The sequence below is a fragment of the Phacochoerus africanus genome, chromosome 1 (assembly GCF_016906955.1).
Source record: "Phacochoerus africanus isolate WHEZ1 chromosome 1, ROS_Pafr_v1, whole genome shotgun sequence".
NCBI classification, from domain to species: Eukaryota; Metazoa; Chordata; class Mammalia; order Artiodactyla; family Suidae; genus Phacochoerus; species Phacochoerus africanus.
The window spans coordinates 180,424,188-180,446,298 of record NC_062544.1 but is presented as its reverse complement, the minus strand read 5'-3'; the positions used below and the strand labels follow the sequence as shown (position 1 = coordinate 180,446,298).

Sequence of the window (22,111 nt, the reverse complement as noted above, 5' to 3'; positions counted from 1 at the left end):
ATGAAAAAAGGCTCCCAAACAAGGTATATATAAATCAGGAAATATACAGACACAAAAAAACACAATGGTGTATTATAACATAATCTAACACCTTTCCAAGGCATGTTTAGTGTCTTTAAGGACAAGAAACAGAATTCAACCATCTTTGTATCATTTATAATATCTCAGCATAGTGACTCATTAGGAATTCATTTAAATGGTCAACTGATGAAATTTTAAATGATTTCAAATACTAAAAACGCCTACTTGAAGAACCTACTAAACACTCACACACACACATACACATATATATGCTGTAAAAAAGTTTACCCTTTCAGACTTTTAACATTTAGTGCTTTTTAATCTTAAAGATTTTTTTTTTTGGGGGGGGGGTCCTTTTAGGGCCACACCTCAGGATATGGAGGTTCCCAGGCTAGGGGGTCTAATCGGAGCTGTAGTCACTGGCCTACGCCAGAGCCACAGCAATACCAGATCTGAGCCGCAGCTGCAATCTACACCACAGCTCACGGCAACACCGGAACGTTAACCCACTGAGCAAGGGCAGGGATCGAACCCACAACCTCCTGGTTCCTAGTTGGATTTGTTTCCAGTGTGCCATGGTGGGAATTGCTAAAGATAAATTTTTACTTTAGGTAAATTTAGATTACTTAGGCTGTTAAGCACTATGAAATAGCCTATATATTTTATTTTAAGTAATCACTTATGTCTTAGATCATAATATTATGGTATCTCCAAGTTCCCAGCCTCCCAGACTACAGCCAGTTAAGACAGAAGTTATTTAGTGGGAAATAAGGTAACAAAAAATTGCGTTCTTACTTACCTTCAAATGCTTTAAATCTCTAGTAGAGGAATCTAAGATTTTGATAAGGAATAAATAAAAATCCATAGAAACCACTGCCACTTTCCCTCAAACTTTTGAATTAGAACATCACTAGTTCTCCCTAGTCCAATCCCTGTTTTTCTTCTTCCTAACTTGTGAGTTCCTAAGGTTCTTATCTATAAATTTAATCAAATGGAATTGAATTTAACTTGGGAAGTTTATCTTGGTATTAAAAATAACTTAAACAATGTAACTGTTAAAATAACATAAAAAGGTTGAGATTATTATGAAGATAAATTTAATATAAAGTTGACAATTTAAAAATTACTCTTATTTACTTTTTTTGTAAAGTTGTTGCTTTATTTAGGTTCCTGTTATTGAAAGATGTACAGAAAGGCTGACCAGGAAAAAATCACCCTTATAAGGGTTAAAAATGCAGTCTTCCTTTATTCTGATGAGTCTATGAACAGACGTAAAATTTTGACTATTCCTAGGTGACAGTAAATAAATAGCAAGTAATAAACAAAAGATAAACACAAGTATAGACTCCTATAAAACAGTACCATTATCAAATTTAGTATTATAAAGGGGCATAACTTTTTAATCTCTTTAACTAACCAAATCAAACCCCAGAATCCAAAGAGTCCAAAAACCAGTTAAATTCACTTACAACACATAGTTTTGATTCCACATTTATGTAGAATCAAATCTTGTTTAGAAATATATCTGCTGATGACTTCCCAACAGCCATTTTAAAATAAGCTAGGGTTATGGAAGTATTGCAAGTGCATTAGTAACAAAAAATAAACTCACCCCAGAATAATATGTCTTTACTTCATACACACACCATGTATGTCTAAAAGTAGTATTTTCTTTTAAAAAAATAGTTGGAGAATAAAAACTAAAATGGAAATGGGGGCCAACATTTTATATAAGTTTCTTACTGGGAATACTCAGTTGTATTAATAAAATTCGTAGAAAAAGAAAAATAGCCTCAAGTCAAAAAGGAATTTTAGTATGTCTGGCAAAGTTATGTTTTACACTAAAAACTTTTTTGAAAGGTAAGACATAGATAAGGGGTTTTCTTATCAAGCAATGCCGGTAGAATATATTTCAACTCAATAAGGTATACAGGGTTTCTAATATAAATCAGTTTAACACCAGGCATTTAATTTTACACCCCTTTAAAAAGACTCTGAGTTGTGATACTTAAGAATGAAATATCAGTTACTTTCTCATCTTCCAATAGTAGTGGTTCAACTAGGCCATTTGAACCAAAACAAAGGACCTGAATGAGCTTTTAGTTGACCATTCTAAGTGTTAAAAATACAAAAGATAAATTAGTTAGGTTTTCAGGTTAAATTTGTCAAACACCAAGTATATGAGGTTTTTTTCTTTGAGTATACATTAGTAAAGACTATGAATAAGAAGTACAGGAAAAGGACTATTACAAGATAACACATCTCATTTAAAATGTTATCTTAAAAGGAAAATTCAAACAGAAATGATAGTTGCTATATCCCTGTCACGCTAAAGCAGCACAATAATATTGGTGTTTAATATTTATTTTACTACGCCAATATTTACGTGCTGCTAGAGCGGAACAAGTATGTCAGTCCATCTAAACAGAAAATTAACACATGATGATGAAAATAGTTTTGAATGAATTTCCTTAAATTTCTAGAGCAGCAAATAATGATTCGCATCTTGAATGTAGTATGTAAACCATGATGTGCTGCTACAGTACTTTAAGGCCTCAAAAATACAGCATACATCCAAAAGGGAAAAACTCCTTAAACTTTACGGGGGGCGCAGGGAAGAGGGCAGGGGGAGAAACAAAAAACCCTACAAAAACAAGGAGAAGAGAACCTCTAATGTCTCTTTAATAAACTTACCTGCAAGATTAAAAATCTATTATGGTCCAAGTCAATTCCATGGCTTCGAAGAAGATTTCCAACATCCTTAAATGTCTTCTTCTTCCCACTTATGTGATAAACAGAAGTATTATCTCTATAGGCTGTTCTGGATACATAGAAGTTACTGTTAGGAACAACTTCATAATCATTCCCTTCCTGTTTTGAGGAAAAACAAAACCAGAAAACAATTGTTGGTATTAAATCAGGTTTGCTTCAAATTTCACTCACTTCATATTGAAATCAATTTTATGGATTAAAAACATCAATGAACATGCACATAAACTGATAATAGCTCTCAGAAACACTCTTCTTAGCAAAGAAAATAGGAAAGAATAGAAAGAATTTTCCAATTTTTAAAAATCCTTTCTTCATAGTCCACAAAAACCCCAAATAACCAACCAAACAAAAAAGAAAACACCCCATCTTTAAGCTTAAAAACATATTTGAGCAAAAAAACTGATGAAGGGGGACAAGAATTTCACCATATCCAAAACAAACTCACCCAAATTAAACCATGTTGACAGATTACTAGTTCATTAAAAAAAAAAAAAAAAAAAAAAAACAAAAGGCTGCAAGAGATGATTCAAGGAAAAAGGAAAGTGGTGGGGTGATACAGCTTAGTTTTGTTTTTTTTTTTTTTTGATGAAGACTATGCAATTAATTGTAGGTAAAAAGAACTGCAACGAGGTGACAACCACGCAGGGTTTGTTTTTTTTTTAATTAAATTTTTTAAAAAATGAAGTGCAAGTCTGCTTTAATATTAAAACTCACTTTCCTTTAAAAGTTGTATCATTTTGAAATAATGGCTTGTAAAATTTACACAAATCAAATGTAATTAATAGGCTATGGAATCAAATCTGATTTGCTCACAATCTATTTTCCAACCGAAACTGTACAATAAAAAAGCACTACTAAGAAACAAAATACATACCTCCATGTAAATTTAATTAAAGCTCTTTGTATTAAAATTTTAAAAAACCCCAAATAAGACCTAGAGGCCAAATCATACCCTCATTTCATTATATAGTTTTCTACATTTTTAGGTACCAGTCATTTTGAACTATTCATTTCCAAAGTTGACTATTAAACAGAAAAGGAAAAAAACAATACCAATGGAGCCATGTAAATAATCTAAACAGACATTTTACCCATAGTTGTCTCCTTTTCTAGAAAACAAACATGTTAGCTTATCCTTCCCGTTTTAAAAGGGTAGTTTACTTCAAACTGAAGCAAAGCTCTTTCATATCACATATACACAGAACTACTAATAACATTAAATTTAATGTGAACTGAAGGGATGGAGGTGGTAAAATGAGTCAACTGTTAATATTTTCAAGTTTAGGTAATTTAACTAAAAGCAATAAGATTACTCTAAAAACGAATACAAAATTTATAGTAACAATATCTACTTGGTACTCAGGACTAAAACTGCTCAATGTTTTATTCCAAAAAGGTAAGCAATATTATGAGCTACTTATGATTCATTTCTCTGGCTAAACATTTTAATATTTTAAGTTTAACGGCCACCAGAACCACTCCTCAAAAAGAAAATATGGCCAAGGAGATAACACGACCAATATTGGCTTTCTTTAACCATATATTAACTTTTACAAGCCAATTTAACACAAAAATAATAAAATGTGCAATGTATTGAAATCCTTTGTGTTCCTTGAAGCTGCAAAAAACTAAAAAGCCCCTTACCTTATCAATTATCTTTTGAAAATGAACTTCTACAGTACAACTCTGAATATCCTTGTGTTCATCAGAATTGTGTATTAGTACTGAGAGTTTTTTAGATCTGATTTTTTGTGCTCTATAGCCAAACACAAAAAGCATTGAATCAATAACATTGGATTTGCCACTGCCATTTGGACCAATAATACAGGAAAAGCGCTGCATAAAAAGAACAGAAAAAAAAGTTAAAGGTCACACTAATACTACTGATTTTAATTTGAATTTTTTTTTTCAATTTGCAGCAAAACTACAAACGTTTAAAAGTTTTCACTGCTAAAAGATAGCAGTTTTCATACATCATGTTCTCCTCTATTACAAGCTTCAACACCTTAAAACAAGACATCCTAATTCTAACTCAGATTTTTTAAAATTCACTTTTATAAAAGAAACTACTTACTGCTCACTGATTCTATACAGTGAGGAGAATTTTATAAAGAGGTACCAAAGGTAACCAGATAAGCAAAGGCTAATTTCAGTTCTTAAAGCACAGGAAAACAAAAGGTCTGTATCAATCAGGATAAATATAACAGTTATGAAATTGAAACATTTTGTAATAAAAGACCCATTACCTCACAAAAGTTATTTTAAAAGGTCAAATACCTTATGAAAAGGTCCTAGAATTTTTTCCCCAGCATAGGATTTGAAGTTCTGGTTTACAATATGAGTTATCATAAGCCGAGGAGCTCCAGCTTCATTGGTCATTGCTGGAGGCGGCGGCGGAGGGATGCTACTCAAAATCTCTTCTAAACTTCTATTATCAATTTCCTCACTTGGAGTCTCTAAGTAAGTTAAAAGAAAGGGAAGGCAAGGGAAAAAAAGCCTGCATTAGTGTAATTAGTTCGGAGGACTACTGCCTGCTAATCTCTGGAGAGATATTATTTATGAAACCTAGGAATCTCTATTTTCACTCAATATAGCATTATCCTAAACTCAAAGGGAGTGAGAATCTTTCGGGTAGAAAAAAAATCTTAAAAGAAATGCCACCAGTCACAAAATTCTATAGAAATATAACTTTTAGGAGTCAAAACACTATATATCATAAAGCAAATCTGGAGAAACCACAACCACTTGATAGCCTGCTCCTTGCCTAAATAAGTGGTAAAATCCTATGGCTCTAGAGCCAACTCTCTGCATCTCTGAGCACCTGGAGCCTTAACTTTGGACACGCAAGAGCTCAAGCGACATTGTCACAAGGGTTTCATAATGTCACCCAATTCCTGGACTCACAAAAACTACAGTAGTTTCGAGCAAATTATCATCTTCTCTTTAAACACAATTTAAGACCACGGAGAGGAAGTTAGGGTCAAGCAACTTTTCATCATATTAACATACAGTCATGCCGCCTCCGTCTGAAAGAAAGTCCACTGGCTACTGGCTAACAGTGTCGATTTCCGCGGAAACAGAAGACAATAAACAGAAATTAAGAATTGAAGCTGTTTACTCGCCTCCATCCCCCTCCTGGACCGTTACACCGAAACTGCATAGTCTAATATGTGAAACTCGCCAGACTGCTTTCTTCAGTGGGTCTACGGAACCGACACGAGATGTTCGGCCCGCAACCCCGAAGCCCCTCTTGCCCGCGCCCCAAGACACCAGACAGTCCTGGGCTGGGCGCGGACACACCCGGATCCCCCATGCTCTTTCCCGCGGTTGCTACTCACCTGCGGTGGCAGGCGCCCGGCTCTCCGAGCAGCCGGGCGGCGACTCCGGCTGCGCGTCGCTGCTGGTGCGGTCCGGGGACTGCGGCGGCCCTTCCTCTCTGCGCCGGGCAGTGGAGGGCTGGGTGCCCTTACGGGGCATGGTCGCTGGGGCCGAGAAAGAGCCAGCGGCAAGTCAGCCCGCGAGCCGCAGGACCTTGAGGTTCCATTCCCCGCTGGCCCGGCGGTGGGATGGGCCCAGCCTCCACCCCACCCAACCCGGGGAAAATTCCGTCCATCTATTTCCGAAAGCCCCGTTTTAAAACCCTGCTCAACGCCAGCGGATCCTCGAGAAAGAAGGCACAAAACCCCTCGAGGTGCCAAAAAGGCGGGATCCGTTTTCCTAAGTCCAAAGCAAGTGGGAAAACTTAGACGTGCTTGGGGAATCAAGCTTAGTTCTTTTTATTTTCTAAAGTTCCCTTCCCATTCCCCCGACGACGGTAAGGGTATAAGAATATTCTAACGTAATTTCTAAACGAAGTAAACTGGCGTTTACCGACATGCCCACGCTCCCGGGGCTAGGAATACAAGCGCACACACTTTGAGAGCGAAGAGTTCGTATTAACTTTAGGCTTGAGGGGCTCTCAACTTCCGAGAGCAGCGAAGAACCGGCTGCTCGCCGCCCACTATCCTCTCCTCGCCATTTAGCTCTAGGAGCCCTTGACCGCCCGGGGGCTTTGAGGTGTCCTCACGACTGCCCGATAGGGACCAGTGGATGGGGTCGACCCCCGCGATTTTCAAATCGGAGGCCGGCAGTGCCGACTCCGGTTCAAATCACCTTGGGGCAGCAGGGGTTTGTACCTCCGGTGTCCGCGGCAGACTCCCGCTAGGCAATAAACCAGGAAAGGTCACCAGTAAGGGCTCAGATCGGGTAATCAGTCCCTTGGGAGAAGAGAGAGAGAGAGGCAGGGGGCCGGGGCAAGGGGAAACCCTACAGTCCGACCGGGACCAAGTTTTCTGAGAAGAAGTTCACGAAGCTTAAGCCCCCGATCCCTCGCGTCCCCTGAGCGACGCCCAAGTAGCTCAAAGAAGTGGCGCCCAGAAGAAGCGCGCGGGAGCCCCGAAGGCTGAGGAAAGGCTGAGGGGGGAGGGGTGACAGCGAGAGAAACCTCCTGGCGGCAGCCTCAGCCTAGACTTCGGCCGCTCCAGCTCAAGGCCTTTACTTCCCAGGTGCCCGCGGACGGGGCAGGAAGTAAGAGTGTGACAACTCTACCAGGAAAAGAGGTACTTTACCTGCGGGACAGTCCACTCAGACCAAGGCTGGAAACGGTTGTATAACCCCCCCGCGTCTACTGGTGTTTCGGCTCCGGGTCCTTCACTCGAAAATGGCGCCTAAAATACAAACTCGAACGGAAATTCGTTACAAATGCGCGCAATGCTTTCTGGGACCCACTAATTTGAAAAAACTGCGGCGATTATGGCCGCCATCTTCATATCGTTTACACGCATGCGCGAAATGCTGGCGGGACCTTGGCGGCAGAGGACGTTTCTACTAAGTGAAAAAGAAAAGCGAAGCAATGTTTTCCTTGGGCCTATGGACAACAACATTCATATAAAATATATTTTTAAAAAGCTTTGCGAGTTTTGAAAAAGAGGAAGAAAACAGAATGGGACCCCGCCCACAGCTAAACAACGGGCACGGAAGCCCAATAACGCTCCTTAACAAGAGGGCGGGCTCGCTAAGGGGCGGGGTCTCGGGCCCGCTCGGGTGACGCGTCGGGAAATATCGCGGGAAGAGGGAGTTGGCACTGCTCTCAGAAGTCGCTATGGTGACGAAGAGATCCGAGGCTTCTTGGTAACTGGTCGCACCCCTGTGAGAGCGATCGCCACTGCTTTCCTGGAACTTACTTAAGGTAAATCTCTATCTCTGGACGAAGTGAGGAAAGAGTTTAGAGGTTGTGGCCATTACTGGACCCACTTTTCCTGCTTTTAGGGTGTTTGCAGCTTGGAGCATCAGTTATTTTCCGTCTCCCTGGAGCACTGGGGCTCTGGACGTAGCTCTTGGGATGCAGAGGAAGCCCTAAGTCTTTGGAGAGAGTAGGGGGACAACAGGAGAAGACCTCGATTGGTGAATGATCTTGTAGTAAATAGCAAAATAAGGATTTCGAGTTATTAGTATTAGGTCGTTAGCGTCACTAGCGAACGAGGGTTTCTGGCTTTTAAAATTATTTGGCTGAAAGACTCCGTAATAGAAGAAACGATTTGCTCGTATCATATGTTTATGAAAAAATTATCGATCAGCAAATATTAAGTAGCTTTGTATACGTTGCACTGTGTCAGGCATAAGAAAGATTATCAAGCTAGTATTTCTGTTCCCAGAGAATTTAGTTTTGTTAGTGAGTTTTTAACCTGGAGTTTATGGATCTGGTGGTAGGCGATTGTTCATACCACCTCTCCTCCACTCTCCATCTCCAACCCCTTGCCCCTTTAGCTGTGTACAGAATTCTGTCTGCTTGTGAATTTTTCTGAGGAGTTTCCCAGAACTTTTATCAAATTCTCAAACACGATCCTAATCCCCCAAATGTTAACCACTGGTTGATTTGACTACCTCCAATAAGCATTTGTTCAGTAGCTCTAAAGTACTTGACATGGAGAACTGGGAACTCTTTTATTCCCCCTTTTAGCTTTTTAATACTTGGTGCCTGACATACTAAACCCCCAATAAATCCTCTTTATGAATGAATTTAAATTGTCATTCTAAGTAAGTATGTATGACCCTTGCCCTGAGGAGCATATTCAGGTTCAGTGATTCCCAAGAAGACATGTAGAGGCCACTGCCCACAAGTGTAAGAATTTGTTGAAGAGGGGAGACTGGTGTGGTTTGAGTAAGTATTGACTCCTTATTGTAATATACCTTTATATTTGAAGTTGAAAAAAATTGTTTTCGAAGGACAAACTACAGACAGTAAACTCAATGAAAAAAAATTTTGACCAGTAGGTGTGCGAGGAAAATGTAGTAATTCTCTTTGAAAGCATCTGGAATCTTTTGGATTTTTGAAGTCTGTAAAACATAACTAACCCTGAGTTGAAGAGATATTAACCATGAGAAATGCAAAGACTAGACCAAATTGGGTAGTGTATATGGGAGACAGCACAGTGGAGTAGAAAGATGTAAGAGATAACAGAATCCCAAATCTCATGTTTTTTTGTTTACATACTTAGACAATTCATCAATTTATCAGTCCCTCTGAGAGTATTTATTATAAAATCAGCATATAATACCTACCTCATAGAATTGTTTATAATTGTCTATCCCACACACTATATTCATTTGATATTGCTGTGTTTTAACATTGATTTTATTAGGGTATGTGCTAAGGATGAATAATGGGTATGTCAAGTTAGAAGAAGGTTAGCTTATGAAGGGTCTTCAAGCCAGGTCAAGGATGTTACATATGATACATTTTTAGAATATTAGAAAAAATTTGAGCTAAAGAATGACTTAGTAAAAAAAATTAACAGTATTTATGTGAAATGTGTTAAGAAACTGAGATCAGGCATGGCTGAGATTATTACCGTACATGGAATTGTACTTACTTCCGTGTGGGAAGTTAAAAGTGCCTATGCAGTGGAATGGAAAAAAATCTGAATATATTTGCAGGGGAAAATCTGTAGCTTTTGTAGCTTTTAATGGTTAAGAGTCTGAGCCAGACTAAAAGTCAGTCAGATTCTATCTATTCTTTGTGAATCCCTGGATTAGTGATGAGGGGATAGGAAGAAAGATGTCACAAATAAATCCTAGTCTTGCTGCCTTTGTTATTGCTGTAAGTAATGATAGGTCTTAGTGACTGATGAGTAAGAAATGTAATTTCAATAAACCAATAAAGTGACCAATAGCTTTAGATTTAGTTGAATCTAACCGTGCTCCACTCAGAATAAATATTTTTAAGCAAGTTTAGACTAGTGTCTGTAATATAGGAAAGACATTCATAGCAAACAGCTATAGTGGAGCTTAAATCTGGAGTGACAGTAGGACACTCAGAATAAGTGAAGAAGTGATTTGAGAAGAGAATAGAGTCAATAAGAAATAAAGACTTGATTGATCTCTGCCAGTACTTTGGATAAAAAGAAGCTGGTCCAATTGGGAGGGACTAGGTTACAGTCTTGGAAAGTATAACCAAGTCTCATCTTTCTGGTCCCAAATCATCTGCTAAAAACCATTATCTATAATTTAAGGCAAAGAAGAGAATCCTCACTTTTTTGTGTTAAAAAAATTGTACCCTATAGGGAGAAATAAGAATGAGTTTAAAGGGAAAAATTGGAATATAATTAAAATTAACTTTTGCAGTTTTTTTTTGTCTTTTGTCTTTTTAGGGCTGCACCGCAGCTTATGGAGGTTCCCAGGCTAGGGGTCTAATCAGAGCTACAGCTGCTGGCTACGCAACAGCCATAGCAACCCAGGATTCGAGCCACATCTGCGATCTATACCACAGCTCATGGCAATGCCGGATCCTTAACCCACTGAGCGGGGTCAGGGATCAAACCTGCAACCTCATGTTCCTAGTCAGATTCGTTTTTGCTGCACCATGATGGGAACTCCAACATTTGCAGTTTTTGAAATGCATAGTTAAATTTTATCATCATTATAGCAACATGAGCTTTTTTGTCTGTCTTCTAATGTGGTTGCAGCATTTCACAAAGTCTGAAATTAGATTTGTGGGTAAATGTTTAAAAATATTAACCAAGTTTATAATTAATTATAAATATTTGGATTAATTAGATATTAAAAATAAGTCAAAATGAATAACAAAGATGAATTTATGTAAGTAGTGTATAAGTACTTAGAGAATATTGTTCAAGATGAATAAATTGGATATAGACACAGCCTATTGATATTATAAGCCCCCTAGTACATGAGTCTTGTTGAAACTCTCACCTACCTAACATAGAAAAAAGTGGGAAGTGAGGAAATGAAGCAGTTTTAAGGGATAGACTGTTTTGAAAAATGTCGTTTTTATTCATATAGGTTGAGATTAGGAAAGATACATCCAGTGGGCAGTAGAGTCAGGGAATATAGTTCAAGAGAGAAGATAAAGTGAGACAGAGTTACAGGAATAGTTGAAACACTAAAATTAAAAATTTAAGGTTGTGAATAGAGAGAGGATAGCACCAGAGAATGTCCATTCTTAGACTCTAGGAAGAGGAAGTAGTTATAGTAATGTCTTAGATGGGACCCTGTAGATTAAACTGACAGAAAACCCTGTTTAAATTGTCTTGAGGATGGAGTTTCTATTGTGACTCAGCAGAAATGAATCTGACTACTTTCCATGAGGATGCTGGTTCGATTCCTGGCCTCACTCAGTGGGTTAAGAATCTGGTACTGTCGTGAGGTGTGGTGTAGGTTGCAGACATGTTTGCTGTGGCTGTGGTATATAGGCTGGCAGCTGCAGCTCCGATTCGACCCCTAGCCTGGGAACCTCCATATGCCGTGGGTGTGGCACTAAAATAAATAAATAAATACATAAATTGTCCTGAGGAAAAAAAATTATCTTTCATAACCACAAAGTTAGGTGAGTTACTGGATTCATTGTTCAAACGAAGACACCAGGATTTTGTTTCTTTCTTTGCTCTGTTTTGCATTCCCTTGTCTTATTCTCAGGCTTCTCATAGTGGCCTCTGGCACCACCAGGCTCTCCCCTTGCTGTGGTAAGATAGCTGTAGTAACTCCAGCCTCAGATCGCCTAAAATTAGAGACTTAGGGGTAAGGAGAGTCTTTCCCTCCCATCTTTTAGTAGAATAAAACTTTCTATTGGAATGCTCTAGTTGACTTAAGTCTGAGTCTCATGCTGGCTCTGTTCAAGCCTTATGGTCTAAGAGTGAGGAAGTGGGTATTACAAGGAGATATTCTTTGTAGCTAGGAAAAGAGTGAATATATGCAGGGTGACAAAAATGCCAATTTTCACTGCAAATTTATTTATTATTTATTAAGTTCTTACTGTGTTTTAGGCATTCCACTGGACATTTGTAAGATGTCTTTTTAAAAATCTCTTATGGGAACTTCCATTTGCCGTGGGTACAGCCTTAAAAAAAAGGCAAAAAAAAAACAAAACTCATGTCTACTTTATCTCATTTAATCATCATAACCAACCTGTGAGGTAGGTATCATTAACCTTATTTTATGAAAGTAAGAAAACAAAGTATAGTATTTGAAAGATGACTACATGAGAGTTTCAATAAGAAGGGGGTAAATTCCAGTAGTGCAAAGAAAACAAGAATGATGATCTTATGAAAAAAATAACATTAGTTGTTTCACACCCGTGGCATATGGAAGTTCCAGGTTAGGGTCAAATGGGAGAAGCAGCTGCTGGCCTTTGCCACAGCAATGCCAGATCCGAGCCGCGTCTGTGACCTACATCACAGCTCACATCAACATGGGATCCTTAACCTACCGAGCGAAGCCAGGGACCAAACCCGCGTCCTCATGGATGCTAGTCAGGTGCGTTAGCCGCTGAGCCACGACAGGAACTCCTTAAGTAGAATTCTTAATTCTATTTTCTTGGTACTAATTCTGTTCTACTTTATAAACATATATATCTGGAATATGCGTGCTTAATCTATGACGAATATTTAAATTTCTCATTTTTGATAATACTATATAGAGTTCTGTGATAAACAGGATTGAGTAGTTTATATATGTATCTTGGTGTATTTATATGTATGTGACAAAGTAGGAATTCTCCCCAGGATAGATTCCTTATGTAATACTTCCTTGGAATTGGTAGCTTCAAAGTCTAAATATGGCACAAATATGTCCAGTTGGCAAGGCCTAGGTAATTTGCCTGGTGTCCTAGCTATAAGGAGGGCTAGAGGGGAAATAATTTGTTTTTCATTTATAAGGTGGGAAATTCCCCAAAGTAAAAAAGGTAGTCAAAGTATTATTGGTGGTGGGAACAAAAGGATGGTGTAGGGAATGTAGGAGCAAACAAAATAGACAAACATTCTGAGGATTCCAGAATGGTACTTGGCAGTACCAGTATCCTCGTGGTGGAACCAATTCCGAAAGATGGTTGTGCCAGTGTCTTCATCCCCAGAAGGAGCTCCAGTTGCCTCCTGCCTCTCCGGGAGGCTCTCTAAGATCAACAGGACTCCATAGTCTTTGTTATAACCTCATAGTTATCCCAGGGTGCATCTGCATAATTGAGATTTTTTTTTGCTGAGACACTTGGATGGTCAGGCCTTCCTGCACTCTGATTGTGAGAAAGGTGGGCAGAGCCCCAGGGGCTGTGATCAGAAGTCCTGGGAGCTGAGATGTGGGACACAGAGTCCAAAGATGTGACAGAGAATAGGAAGGACCTCAGAAAATTTCTAACAGGGATCATGGCCCTGCAGTGAGAGAAGAGAAGCTTGCATTCTCTCCAGGAGATTCAGGACTGTGGGATCCAAGAAGATATTGCAGGGGCTTCAGGCATTTCTGCTGCAATGGGGAAGTCTTCCTCTCCTGTCATCCAAAGAAAGACCCAGGGATGGACAGTGCCCCAATGCTTGGCTTAGACCTCAGCTGTGAAAATAGAGAAGTCCTGGGAGATAGATGGCTTTCAAAGCAAGGATTACTGGGCCTATGTGCAGGGAGAGCTTTGTGGAAGACTGCAGAGATATTGGAGTCCTGATGGACTTCATGGAGAGAACAGTGCCACCAGTAATGAATGTAAGTAGCCAGGCCTTGGAGGGCATGGTCACCCTGACATGCAAGGCTTTTAGCTTCTCTCCCTAGAGTATCTGACTGGTGTGGGTTCAAGATGAGGAACCCCTGAGCCAGGAGGTCCAGAAGTCTGGGAGTGTCCTGCCTGTTGGGATTGGGACCTACCAGACCTGGGTGCCTATAAGGATTCCCGAGGGAGAGGAACAGAGGGCTGTTGATGCAGGAGCGTTGATGGCCCACCATTCTGGGTGTTGCTGCTGTGGCTCTTGTCTTTATTATCATACTTTGTGTCCTTTGGTACAAGAAGCTGTGGAGCTGTGGAGAGCCCAGAGCCCATTAGCCCACGAGACCCTGCTCAGCACCAGCCACTCCAGCAGACTGTAGTGGCCTCATACAACTGGGATTTTGGTCTCTGTTGTCAGACCATGGGTCCATTGATTCAACAGAGAGAGCAGCCAAGAGGCCTGAATTTAATTCTCTTATGATACCTCAGTTTCCTTATTTATGAAATGGGAAAAATAGTATTTATTTCCACTTATGGTTGGGATGATTAAAGTATAAAATAATGTATAAGGTGCTTGCAACTATACTTTTATTTTATATTATTATATATTACATGGATAATAATTATAACCAATAAGCTTTATCTGTAAGTTTCCTTGTTGTGGCTTCTCCTGAGGAGTCTAATAGCAGAATTTTAGCACCTTGAGGCTCTCTTTATCCCTGTCACACTCATACATGCATTACTTCATGTCTACCATTTATGCATAATTACACTGTATAAATTTTAAATGCTCTTTAAAAAACAATAGATAAAAATTCTACCCTCATGGAGCTTACATTTTTGAAAGGGGAAGCGTATGTAAAAGAGTGTGACAGATGGCCTTAAATAGTGTACACAGGGAAGCTCTATTGACAAAATGACTTTGGGGCAAAGATATAAAGAAAGGAAGAAAGGAGTAAGGGATCTTGAGTCAGGGATTTTGGGCAGAAAGCCTGGGTACAAAGGCCCTGAGGCAGGAGCATGCTTAGAATGTAAGAAGAAAAACATTGAGACTAGTGTAGCGGGAGCAGTTTAAGAGAAAAAAGAGAGGAAATAGGAGATGATGTCAGAGAAATGATGGGTATATCAGTGCTCTCCAGATAAAGAGTTGATGTTGAAGTCTTTAGCCTTAAGGCTAGAAACTCAAGCAAAATTCTGTGTTATAGTCTGGCAGCAGAATTCCACCTTCTTTGGGAAATCATGGTCTTTGCTCTTAAGGTCTTCAACTGATGGGACAAGTCCCATCCACTTTAGGCAGGATAATCTGCTTTACTTAAGTCAACTAATTGTAAATGTTAATCACCTCTAAAAAATACATTTTATCAACATTTAGACTTGTTTTTGCCAAAATAACTGGGCACCATTGCATAGCTAAGGTGACACATAGAATTAATCATCATGATAGGAGTCCTGATATGGAAAGCTTTCAACCCCATTGTAAGGATCCTTGTATTAACTTTGAATGAGATAGGAAGCCGTTGAAGAGTTTTGAGTGGAGAAGCACCATAAACTATTTTAAAAGTCACCTTGGCAGATTTGGTGAATATATATTGTGAGGGGATTAGAATTGCAATTAAGAGGCTTCCTAATTGAAGTTAATTGTAATTCAAATTAATAGATGAAGGCACCTTGGACTGGGGTCATAACAATGGAGGTGATGAAAATCAGATATTTTGAAGGTAGAGTGTATAGATTTTTTTTTCCACATTATGGCCACATCCATGGCATATGGAAGTTCCTGGGCCAGTGTTTGAATCTGAGCCACAGCTTTGACCTCTGCAGTGGATGTGGCAAGGGTGGATCCTTTAACCCACTGCATGGGGCCAGGGATTGAACCCACACCCCAGCAGTGACTCAAGGGGCTGCAGTTGGGTTCTTTTTTTTTTTTTTTGTCTTTTTTTCTTTTTAGAGCAGCACCTGCAGCATATGGAGGTTCCCAGGCTAGGGGTCAAATCAGAGCTGTAGCTGTCATGTTCCTAGTTGGGTTTGTTTCTGATGTGTCTTGATGGGAACTCCTGAAGTTGGGTTCTTAACCCATTGTGCCATGAGCAGGAACTCCCAGATTTTGTTTTTTAAATATTGGATTTGGGATGTGAGAGAAGAGTCAATGATGATCCCAGGGTTTTGGGCCTATGCAACTGGAAGAATGAAATTGCTGTTTACTGGGGTGGATAGGGCTGTGGGAGGAGCACAGTTGGGGGAAAAATCAGAAGTTGGATTTGGATCTTAAGTTTGATACGTCAGGTATTCAATTAGAATTGTAAAAGAATAAGATGTAAAAGTCTGGGATTCAACAGAGAGATCTAAATTGGAGATATAAATTAGGAATTGTCACTAGGTAGTCAGTGTATTTAAATTTGTATTAAGCCATGAAACTGGGTGAGACCATGGCAGTGGGATAGGTACAGAAGAGGAGGTACAAGGCCTGAGTCCATAGTTTAAGGTTGGTGAAATTAGAAGAAAAGGCTGAGGAGTATTTATTCCCTCTGTAACTCTGCAATTCCTTTCTCTTCCTAAACTGCCTATTAAAATAAATCCTAACAGCCTTATTAGCAGGATTGAAAAGAAATTGCCACAGAGTTCTATGTGCTCCTAGTGAGATTGTGCCTTCCTGAATTATAGAACTCTGCATCAACATTACGAAATGCCTGAGAGACCAGTTCCTGGAAGAAGGCTACAATTTAAATTGATTATCTACCTTTATTTGACCACTGGGACAATTCCATCATACTTTACATCCCTGTTTACTTCAGTCTCCACATGCAAGACTCTTAATTACCTGCATTAGTTCATTATTAGGTTTAGCTGTTGATGACAGTAACTAAAACATGATAAAACTTTATTCTCTATTACTTATAAGGCTAAATAGGTAATACAAGACTGATAGGACTCACTTCAAAGTCAATAATCTTGGTTCTTTCTATCTTATTGCTGTGTTGATGGCATGGCATGGGAGAATGGTGCTTTTATTTTCCACGTTTTTATCTGCTAATTATGCTGATTTATATAACTTTTATAAGAGGTAGTAATATGGCTTTAATAATAGGTAATCATTTACTTTTCATGTTACCACTGTGGGTAACCATTACTGTTGGGCAGTGTTATCTACCCCCTACAAGATCCTACAAAATCCCAGATTGGTCCACTAGGTTAATAATGTTGTTGTATCCCCATGTGAGTTTAAGAATTGTTAATGTACACTATTGAACTTGGAATTGATAAGCAATGAGATCCTGCTGTATAGCACTGGGAACTATATCTAGTCCCTTGTGATGGAGCATGATGGAGGATAAGGTGAGAAAAAGAATGTATGTATGTGTGTGTGACTGGGTCACTTTGCTTTACACTGGAAAATTGACAGAACACTGTAAACCAACTATAATGGAAAAAATAAAAATGATTTTAAAAAAAGAACTGTTATTTAATGTAGAGTTCCCATCATGACTCAGCAATAATGAATGCGAATAGTACCCATGAAGATGCAGGTTTGATTAGTTCCACAGTAACTCCCACAATCAATAATTTATCTGCCTTTATTCCTTTAAAATCCTTATAAGTTGGGTGAATTTGAGTTATTGTGAAAAGCAGCAATTTATAAATATTTTTACCTTTCTCCCCTCTAATTGAAGCATGTCTGATAGAAGGGAGGAAGGAGTTTTGAGAAAGATGTTAAAATTCCTAAGGACCAAAAGTGAGTCTTGGAAGTGTGCCTTGAAGAAAATGTGTTCTTGCTCTGGCTGCTATACACAGATTAATACTTTTGAAGTTGAATATAAATCTCTTTGAATGAACTGGAGGAGAGAGAAGATTTCTGACCCTAGTTGCATATTGGCTGGATAGAAAACCTCAGATTTTTTCCTGTGGTCCTAATCCACAGGAATGGTGTTCTCCCCCCTCCATTCTGACAAATCTGAGTAGAATAAGTGAAAAAGGTGTGCTTTGAAATACAGTTGTATTTACCACCTTGTTAATCTAAAAGTTTTCCTGACAAATGACCTTATTTGCAGAACAGAAACAGAATCTCAGGTTTTGAAAAATTTATGGTAACCAAAAGGGACAAGTGAGGAGGTGGGGGATGGACTGGGGGCTTGAGATTGGCATATGCACACTGAAGTATATAAAATGATTGGCCAACAGGGACCTGCTATATAGCAGAGAGAACTCTACCCAGTATTCTATAATAATCTATGTAGGAAAAGAATCTAAAAGAGAATGGATATGTGTATGTGTATGACAGAATCACTTTTGTTGTATAGCAGAAATTATCACAACCTTGTAAATCAACTATACTTCAATAAAACTTTTTAAAAAATGTCTTCCTAGATTTGGAGGGAATGAGAAATTATCTAAGGTAGGGACAATGAATTCTTATCGGTACTCAGCACCTCCTTTGATGCAGTTAGCAGTAATTTTCTACTTGGTGAAGAGGATTTTTTTACTTCAATTACCCTTTATTTTTTTCCTCTCTAGGTTAGTGATATTACTCAGAAAGAATTCCACAACTTTAAATTGTATTGAGACAATTTAACATTTTCTTGATTTGTTTCTTTCGATAGCACGGTTGTTTAGGAGAGTGTTACTCTTCTTTTTCTAAATTTTTGTTTGGCATTTACTCTGTAATTTTTGTATAATTTTTATAAAGGACTTATTACCTCTTTCTTAAATAACTCATTTATTTTTCACATTGCCATCATAGTAGCCATCACTGTGGGGTACTGCATCTACCTCCAATAGAATGTAAATCTCAGATTAGATCCCTATCATAGTATTCCCGTATGGGTTCCATAATTAAGACCTGCAAAAATTTATCTTAGCCCTCGATCCGACCATTGGAATTTATTTTAACATTCAACAGGACCAACATTGACCTGCCATTGAAGGGTTCCCAGTTTAAAGAATCTTTTGATTAGGCCTCAGGACAGCCTTTGGAAATTATCTACCTGACCAGATTTAGTGGTGTTCTATACTTGTGGAACTATTTTAGGAAAGTTGTAGACTGTGGCATCCAACCCAAGGCTTCCAGTCACTCATTGGCAGAATTAGCACACTGACTAGTTTTCTTCCTCTTTCCTTGTATTTGATGCCAGCAGGATTGAAGGTGTTGCAGTGTCCTTTGGGGTGCTAATATGTTTTGCCTGCTTTTATTTTTTTGTGTGTACATGTGTTTGTTTTTATTTTATTTTTAACTCAATGAATTTTATTACATTTATAGTTGTTCAATGATTGTTGTTTTTAATATGGATTCTTTTTCCCCCCATAACTTTTATTTTTGCAGTGAATACAATCAAGTGGCATTTTAATTTTTGCTGAAAGGTGGAGACATGAGATTGAAGATATCTCTTTTAAAAGAACCAAAACATATCCTTTTAATACTTATAAACCTCATTGTTAAAAGTTTTCTTCTATTTTGTAGTCTACTTGGGGAATGGATTTTTTTTTTTCATTTTTTAAATGATAGTTTAGCTAAATTGTTTCTCAAATATTTGAGGTCATGTGTGGAGATAATTCTCTAAAGCAAACTATTTGCTCTAAATCTTACTTTCACACTTTTATTGACATTTTTCTTATTCTACTTAAGTACTACTGTACTTAAGCACATAAAAAAACAGTTTTTGTTTAGTGGGATCTTAAAGAGAAGTTTTTTAAAAATCAATTAATTTCTTTGTTAGTATGATCTGGTATGCTTTCATTGAGTTCTGCTCTATTTCTTCATACTCATGATAGAGTAAAATGATAAGCTGGGGAAATATGAGCAGTCAGACCATTATTATTTCATGTCAGAAAGTGGCAATTATAAATATTTTCTCAGAAGCATGACCCCATATTTTGTCGGTAAGAACTTCCAGTTATGTGTCAGGAGGATATTGTTAGCCCCTTTACCTTTAGTCTTATTCAGACCAATGCTTTTCACAGTATCATCTGAGGACTTTATTGCAGGTCTGTGAAGGGTTAAGTAGAGATATTGAAAGTAAGAGGTAAGACATTTTTATAGTAATTCCTTAGTCACAACATTCAAATATAAGACCATTTTTCTAGTAATTCATTTTTATTTTATCTTACAAAGTGTTGATCAGCAGCAGATTTGAAATGAAGAAAATATGATCCTTCAGAAATAGAAAATCACTGTTTTAGACATTTGATCAAATGTTTGGAATTTGTATTATCTTGTCTGCTTTTTTACCTTTTGAGTGAAGACATAATTCCTTTTATTCCTCCTTAAATCATTTTTACTTTCTTTTCAAGGTGTGCCCTCCAGGAGTTCATACCATTTACAGTCTTATAAATTTTAATTATGTCTGTTGTTTGCTTTTACTTTTTTTTTTTTTTGGCTTTTTTAGGGCCGCACCTGCAGCATATGGAGGTTCCCAGGTTAGGGGTCTAATCGGAGCTGCAGCTGCCAGTCTACACCACAGCCACAGCAACGTGGGACCTGAGCCTCATCTGCTGCCTACACCACAGCTCACAGCAACTCCAGATCCTTAACCCACTGAACGAGGTTAGGGATCAAACCCACAACTTCATGATTCCTAGTCAGATTAGTTTCCACTGCTCCACAACGGGAACTCCGTACTTTTACCTTTTGAAGCTGAAGAATATCAGTTTTTTAAGACTTTCTTATTCTGATTTTTTTTCTTTCTTTTTTTAACTCTAGCAGTCCTCTCATTTCTCCTATAATTTTCATTGGCTTATTAGTTTGAAGACTTGTCATGTATGTCTGATGTATACTTATATCAAATTTTATGAGGATAAGCTTAATGTTTTTTGTTTTGGGGGTGTGTGTGTGTATTTTCTTTCTAGGTTTTGCCTAATATTTTCTGTTTCTAAAGGTTTTACCTATTGTTTAAGCTATAGCAATTATACTGGAAGAATTTTTTTCATAATGGTCCAGTGATATCCAGGTCCTTTTGTTTAGATTCTATTTTGAATTTTGTGTATTCCAATGCCACCTTATTATTTGTGCAGACTCTTAAGACCTTTCTATAATTTCTTTTTTACCTTTTTGGTTATTTGCTTAATCTGTCATATTCTGAAGTATTAAAAAAATCTTAGAGCATCCCAGAATAATTATGGCACATTGTCTCTTTATTTTTCCTTAGAGTTTATTGATTGCTTAGATGAACCAATAGGAAGCACTGGTGAGAAGAGGGGGAAGTAAAATGATTATACCATAACAACAAAAGAGAAAACTACCCAACCAGGAATGATGTGGTAATATAGGCAGTCCATATATAAGCTGGAGAAAGCATCTCTCATAAATGACAATCTGAGGTGCCTTCTCTAGATACACATTTATGCTAGGGTAAGCAGCCTCTTCTGATGGAGTGAATGACGGCTACTTGAACACCTCAATGTATAGAAATCCACGTGATAAATCAGAGACCGAGGTTAAAGTAAGAATTTTAGGATTCATATCTTATCCATATCACCTTGCAGGTGCAGCATATTGTAACTGATTTACTTCCTGAATTTAATATCAGGATGTTTGGTAGGATTTTAGTTTCAGCTATTAAGCTATAGATTTTTTCCTAGGTAAATTATTATAATGTGTCATTTAAGCAGTTTTTTTACTGATAGATTTCAGTATTCTTTTAACACTTGATTTTTATTTTATTGTTATTTTTCTTTTGTCAGCCACACCTGTGGCGTATGAAGCTCCTGGGCCAGGGACCGAATCTGAGCCACATCTGTGACCTATGCCACAGCTGCGGCAATGCTGGATCCTTAAACAGTTGCACCAGACTGAGGACCAAATTGGCAACACCATATAGACAAGCCAGATCATTAACCCACTGTGCCATAACGGTTACTCCAACACTTGATTTTTAAAAACATCAAAATAATACATGCTTATTCTAATAATTCAAATGATACAGATATATGTAAATTAAAAAAGCATGGAGTTATGGTGGCTCAGTGGGTTAAGGACCTTACATTGTGTCTGTGAGGATGTGGGTTCAATGCCTGGCCTTGTTCAGTGGGTTAAGGATCTGGTATTGCCACAAGCTGCGGCACAGGTTGCAGATGTGGTTTGGAGCAAATATTGCCTTGGCTGTGGCATAGGTCTCAGCTGCCATTCTGATTCGACCCCTAGCCTGGGAACTTACATGTGCTGCAGGTGTGGCTGTGTAGTAAAAAAAAAAAAAACCCAAAGCAAAAAACAGGCCTAGTTCTTTTTTCTCATGCTTATCCTCCAACAGGATCAGAATAGATCCTTTTATACCTTTTGATCTATTAGATGTCTTTATGTATCTTTTGACTTTG

The 22,111-nt window shown here is 38.3% G+C and overlaps 2 protein-coding genes and 1 pseudogene across 8 annotated transcripts in view; 2 read left to right on the top strand and 1 right to left on the bottom strand.

Moving 5' to 3' along the window:
• Positions 1-7,562, bottom strand: part of SMC4 (structural maintenance of chromosomes 4) — a 39,545-nt gene extending 31,983 nt beyond the window's left edge. Inside the window, exons 1-6 of one of the 6 annotated variants that reach the window (XM_047785680.1) lie at positions 7,401-7,554; positions 6,969-7,049; positions 6,132-6,275; positions 5,071-5,249; positions 4,438-4,629; positions 2,716-2,892 (exon numbers count right to left, since the gene is read on the bottom strand). In XM_047785680.1, coding sequence (XP_047641636.1) covers positions 2,716-2,892; positions 4,438-4,629; positions 5,071-5,249; positions 6,132-6,270 — 687 coding nt within the window. In that variant the 5' untranslated portion in view covers positions 6,271-6,275; positions 6,969-7,049; positions 7,401-7,554. Of the gene's footprint in view, positions 1-1,158; positions 1,301-2,715; positions 2,893-4,437; positions 4,630-5,070; positions 5,250-6,131; positions 6,276-6,945 lie in introns of those variants that run through there. The other 5 variants (XM_047785681.1, XM_047785683.1, XM_047785684.1 and 2 more) reach the window with 5 other exon arrangements.
• A 323-nt stretch (positions 7,563-7,885) lies between these two features.
• Positions 7,886-22,111, top strand: part of IFT80 (intraflagellar transport 80) — a 134,810-nt gene continuing 120,584 nt past the window's right edge. For both annotated transcript variants that reach the window (XM_047785687.1, XM_047785686.1), the window contains exons 1-2: positions 7,886-8,020; positions 19,125-19,207. In XM_047785687.1, coding sequence (XP_047641643.1) covers positions 19,171-19,207 — 37 coding nt within the window. In that variant the 5' untranslated portion in view covers positions 7,886-8,020; positions 19,125-19,170. The remainder of the gene's footprint in view (positions 8,021-19,124; positions 19,208-22,111) is intronic.
• Positions 13,171-14,282, top strand: LOC125110832 (MHC class I polypeptide-related sequence B-like; annotated as a pseudogene).